Source organism: Cynocephalus volans, chromosome 8 (assembly GCF_027409185.1).
Source record: "Cynocephalus volans isolate mCynVol1 chromosome 8, mCynVol1.pri, whole genome shotgun sequence".
NCBI lineage: Eukaryota > Metazoa > Chordata > Mammalia > Dermoptera > Cynocephalidae > Cynocephalus > Cynocephalus volans.
In genome coordinates, this window is record NC_084467.1 from 141,236,302 (window position 1) to 141,242,301 (window position 6,000).

The 6,000-nt window shown below is 31.2% G+C and overlaps 1 protein-coding gene across 1 annotated transcript in view; it reads left to right on the forward strand.

Moving 5' to 3' along the window:
- LOC134383158 (procollagen galactosyltransferase 2-like) overlaps positions 1-4,109 on the forward strand; it is a 125,280-nt gene extending 121,171 nt beyond the window's left edge. Inside the window, exon 2 of the mRNA XM_063103993.1 lies at positions 4,024-4,109. Coding sequence (XP_062960063.1) covers positions 4,024-4,031 — 8 coding nt within the window. The 3' untranslated portion in view covers positions 4,032-4,109. The remainder of the gene's footprint in view (positions 1-4,023) is intronic.
- Positions 4,110-6,000: the final 1,891 nt, after the last annotated feature.

Genomic DNA, 6,000 nt, shown 5'->3' on the forward strand with positions numbered 1-6,000 from the left:
CTTTGAAAATTGTCTGTTCAGCTTCTTTGCCCATTTTTTAAATGGGTTATTTGTTTTTTACTGTGCAATTGCTTGAGTTCCTTATATATTATGGATATTAATCCCTTGTCAGATGCATAGTTGGCAAAAGTTTTCTCCCACTCTGTAGGTAGTCATTTCACTCACTTGATTGTTTCCTTCCTTTGCTGTGCAGAAGCTTTTTAGTTTGGTATAGTCCCATTTGTTTATTTTTTCTTTTCTTGTTTGTGGTTTCAGGCTCATGTTCATAAAGTCTGTGCCCAGACCTAATTCCTGAAGTGTTTCACCTATATTTTCCCTTAATAATTTTACTGTTTCAGGTCTTATACTTAAGTCTCTAATCCATTTTCAGCTGATTTTAATATATGGTAAGAGGTGAATATCTAGATTCATTCTTCTGCCTATGGATATCCACGTTTCCCAGCATCACTTACTGAAGAGGCAGTCTAATCCCCAATGTGGATTTTTGTTGTCTTTGTCCAATATAAGATGTTTATAAGCCTGAGGGGTGATGTCTGTGTTCTCAATTCTGCTCCACTGGTCTAAGTGTCAATATATGCTACTATCAAAATTCTGAATATGTTAGCAGGCAAGTATTACTTTAAAAATAGGAAGTCAGCTTTTTAATGGTAAAATAGGCAAATCTGCAGTCACAATGGGAAATTTTAATTTTTAAGCAGATTAAAATAAAACAGTAAGTATTCAGATAATCTTAAAAATATTTACATAACTGAGCACAATGATTATCTATTTTTTGCATGTGTTACTTTAACATGAATATGGAACATTTACTAAAATTGATCTAATGTCAGGTCATAAAGCAAGCCTGAAAAAGTTTCAAAGGTTTAGAATTAATTAGGATATGATCTCTGATTATATACATATATTTGCACTACTTCATCTTTTTAAAAAAAAATGTTATGGATCAGTGTGCAAAAATACTCATGTATATTTATATATAAATCTTAAAAATCCTAAAATACCAAGAAAAAGGAAAAATAGGTTTAAAATCAGTACATCAAAAATAACATGAGAAGCTCCTACATAGTTTTCGAAGGTGACTTGCCCTTAAATTTTGATCTATAAAAAAAATTAAATGTAAGAGTGCAGAACAGGCCGAGCCCGTGGCGCACTCGGGAGAGTGCGGCGCTGGGAGCGCGGCGACGCTCCCGCCGCGGGTTCCGATCCTATATAGGAATGACCAGGGCGCTCACTGGCTGAGTGCTGCTCACGAAAAAGACAAAAAAAAAAAAAAAAAAGAGTACAGAGCAAATATAATTTGTTGCATATAATTATATCTGTTGTTCCAGAGACACAAAAAATTTTTTGGCTTTATATGTGAGAGATATATCCCACAATAATCTTCTTTCATCAAATATTATGTGATCGAGGAGAAAATGACTAACAACATCCATACAATAAAATTAAGTCATCTATTTTCACAAAGGTGCTTTGCATGGTCTACTTAACATAACTGGAAGTCAATACCCATCCTCTACCCCTGAGATATTGATGAAATAGAAACATCATAAATCTTTTTTCTCTCTTCCTTGAAGAAGTTAAAGACAGCTCTCTCCCCAAATTTGATCTGGCTGAAATACCAAGGGAAAAAAAAAAAATCAATGAATTCAAAGCTACTTCTCAGTTTCGGTGGATAAAAGTAAGTTAATTCATGGGATGGTTGTGTTTTGAGCCAGATCTCATTTTTCTCTCTTGGGTACTGATTTGCAGTAGTTTCTTGAGAATGTCAGTCCTTGTCCGCTTACTCAGCTGAAAGAAAATTACTAAAAATATTCCAGTGAAACTGTTACTGAATTTCAGGTGTTTGTTTTGCGTTGTTTTAGTGTCTTGTTTTGCTTTATTTTTGTTAGCTTTCTTAATCTCTTCATCATATAATCTTTCATATAGACAAGAATGCTAGAGTGCAGTTGGTCTAAAGAGAAAAAAAGATAAAGGACCTCACAAAATTTACTGTGATCCTTTGTGCTGTAAGGACTTATCTCAAGAATAAATGTAAAAGTGCACAGATGTATATATATTAAAGGCTATTTATCAACTCATTGTAAATAAGAAGAAAAAATTGGAAAAAATAAAAATATGCAAGAGGATTGACTATTTTGAAAATAATGATAAAATCATTGTAGTAATGAAAAAATGTTTAATGGCATTGAAATATTCAAATGATAAATTTCTCTGCAATAATTCAATGTGTAAAAAATATTGCAGAAATAAAGAATTTGGTAAATTTGTTAAAATATGTATATTTAGTTTATATTTATCAGTAAATATTTTGGGGGAAGGTGTTTGTTAATTTATTTGTTTGCAAGTTTTTATTCTTGAACTATTTGGCTTAGACAGGAGTAAATTTTGGTGAGGGTTGGAAAAAAATCTAAGATATCACAAAATTATTGTATTCCTTTTTCTCCAATATTCACCCCATATCAAATTTATTTTTATTATATCTGCAGTTATTAAATATTGTCTAAATGATAAAAAATTAGTTTATATATGGTATAGATGAGAGAAATGAATTCTTAATCCTGGATGAATTATGGCAAACTTTAATTAAGAACCTGCTGGGCTTATGAAAATTGAATAAAATTCTAGAACTTGAGACATAGAAGTCAATGGATAAATCAGTCAGATACATGGGAAATATTGGGTACAATCAAGGGTTGAAAGGGATATATTTGCTTCCAGGAAGTTGGTAAGCAACCGGCTTTAAAATAGGTATAGGAGAAAAAAGAAATGGGCGTAAAGAAAATCTGGTAAAACTGTCAAAGTTTAATCTACAGTAAACTGAAAAGACCATTGTCCATTCTAGTGGAAAAAATATAGTGAATACTTATTGTTTTTGCCTACCTAACATCCATTTTTAATTTCTGGAAACAGTGACCTGACTTTTCTTACAAAAATGTTTTTTATTCCTCAATCTCAAAAGACGTAATTCACTTTGATTACAGTGATTGGCTGAAGCATACTTGACCCAAGTTTACCATTTTGAGCTGGGACTTTTGCTAAAAGCTAAATGCCATTCCACATTGTATACATATTTCAAAACATCACGTTGTACACAATAAATACATACAATTTTTATTTGTCAACTTAAAAAATAAATTAAAAATAAGAACCTAAAGAAAAAAAAGTCTTCCTTATAGTTACTAGAGGACTAGAGGCCAACATTTAAGAAGTGCATCTTTGACAATATGGTGGAAAATGAAACGGGCAGGGCCTGAGACAGAGATAGGCAGAAAGAGACAGAGAGAGAGAGAGAGAGAGAGAGAGAGACTTGAGCTAAAAAAATGCACCTGGGCTAGTATATGCTTTAATATACAGATGCCAATAAAATAAATTAAGTTTTTAAAATGTTTAAACAGTCTGAATTGAGTTTATATAACTAGCAACCAGAGAATCCTGTCTAATAAAAAAGAAATTTATCGATTTAAATTATGAAAAGATATAGGGAGAAACTAACACATTTGAGTTGGAGGCACATTTAGTTAGAATTTTAAAATGTGAGCAGTTTAAGGGAAGGGACAAAGAAGGTCATAAAGATATATAATCGTCTGCCTTTGTACATCTGATTTTAACTGACTTCAACATGGTTACAGTTCTCAGGATATAATCAGCTGGCAGATATGTGTGACAGAAATAATGAAGCTGTTGACTCCAATGAGTTTAGCTCTGCTTTATATTACTTACTCATTCATCAGGCCATTACTGTAGCACTATACTATACTTTAGAAGATAATGCTGCACTCGTAAGTGAGAAAACCGTGTTTTTAATTTAATCAATTATAAAGACTATCAACAATTGTATAAGCTGCATGAAAAATATTAGAAATGTTCAGTTTAAAAATTAGCATTTGTAATTTTGCTAGAAAATGTACTGAGTATTTTATTTGAATTATGTCGATAAATCTTCAGATCAACTACGTTTGTTTTCCTAAATTACAAATGAGTAGACAGAATGTCAGTGACTAGGTCATCTTTCTCTGGTTACAGATCTGTGAACGACAATGGCAATTGCAGAGAACATATACTCGGGACAACCATCCTCTACAACAAGTTATAGTAAATTTCAAACATGCTTACAGATTTTTACCATCCCAGTACACATGCCCTTTTATAATGCAACTATGCTGTACCCTTCTTCAACACGTGTAGTCTGTATCCCCATGCCTGTGAATCTTGGCTGGCTTTGTGATGTGCTTTGATCATTAGAATGCAGCAGAAGTTATATTCTGTGAGTTTTGATGCTAGGCCTAAAAAGGACTTGCAACTTCCACCTTCGTCCTTTGGGAACATTGCTATCACCCTGGGAAGAATCATGAGATAGCATCCCGGATGATATGAGATTGCTTGGAAAGAGATGGCCCGCTGATTGCCTGAACCACTGCCAAGCATGTGAATGAAGCCATATTTAAATGACCAATCTCGGTCAAGCTGCCAGGACGCTGTAGTCTCATGAGCGATTACAGATGAGAAGACAAATCACCCAGTGGAACCCAGCTGAATTTGCTCATAAAAGCAGGACCAAATAAAATGATTTTCTCTTGATATACCAAATTTTGGAGTGGTTTATTAGACAGCGATAGGTAACTAATACAAGCACAATATGTGGATAAAGTTAAACAGGATTATTGTTTTGTGTGGATGGAGTGGATCCCCAAAGAGATGCTGGACAAGACTCCCTCAAACAAATTAACTGAAAAAAGTATTGGCATATGATTGTTAAACCATTGATGTGTCTTAAAAAGATGTAGAATTCTTAGAATTAAATAAAAACCCATATTTTCTCTAAAATTTAGATAAAATAACCTTAAAAAATGTACAAACTATTGTCTACTTATTGAGTATAATTTCAGAGGTGACCTATTAGATATACCTGTGCAACTGTTCAAATATAACATAATTTTTTCTTAGAGGTTGGGTAAATAATTTCTTAAAATATTTTTCTTGAAACATATTTTACATTTAAAAGTAGGAGTCAAGAATTGAACTAAGCTTTAGAAAATATTTCAAGTATCAATTTTCATTTGTCATAAAAATTTTCAAATATACTAATATACTGATATAGATATATATTTTTCATGTTTGATTATAGAAATCATCCATTAGCAAAAGAAAAAATATTCCTTGTGTTCTCAGTCCATGAAAAGATTAATATGTTACATTATATGGCATATTAAACTGACAAAACCAATATCTTAGGACATAAATATTGAGAGTTATAATAGTGATGGTTAGTACAAAAAATAAAGGAAAAATTTACAGAAAATATACACAGATTTATAGAGTAACTTGATTATGTTGATATTAACAGGACTGTCTTTTAAAAGAATACACTTTGTATTTTTAAAGTTAAAACATAAATGAAAAGATACTGAAAGAGAAAAAGACTAATGATAAAAAAGTAATGACAGCTACTGGGATAAAAGATAATAAGACAATAATGAAAGAATAAGAGAACAAGAAAAAATAGAAGTGATTTAATAATTATTCACTTAGAAGACAACTAAGAAAACGTTATGGGTTGATATGTAAATCAATCTGCTGACAACCCAAAGGAATTGTAAAAAAATAAAAACAATAAAAATATATATATAATAGTAAAATGCAATACTGTGCATATATGACATTATATGGAGTAAATTACTAAAAAACTTTTATATTTTAATAGACTTTTATTCTTACAAATCCCTCTGATAATAAGACTTGATGCACTAAGGAAAAAAATATATAAAATAGTTACACATAGAATATTTCAACTTATTTCTGCATGCATTACTTTTTCAATTCTAAATATTTAAAAATAACTATTATATTTTCATATCTGCCAATATTATCTAATTTCCACCGACATATTGATATATGGTATGCTTCAAATCTTGGGCTAGGAAATGATAATACAGATAGAAATATTTAAGGGAGTTACAGTTTATTTTCAATCAAAAGGCCTGACTTTTGTTATAATATTGC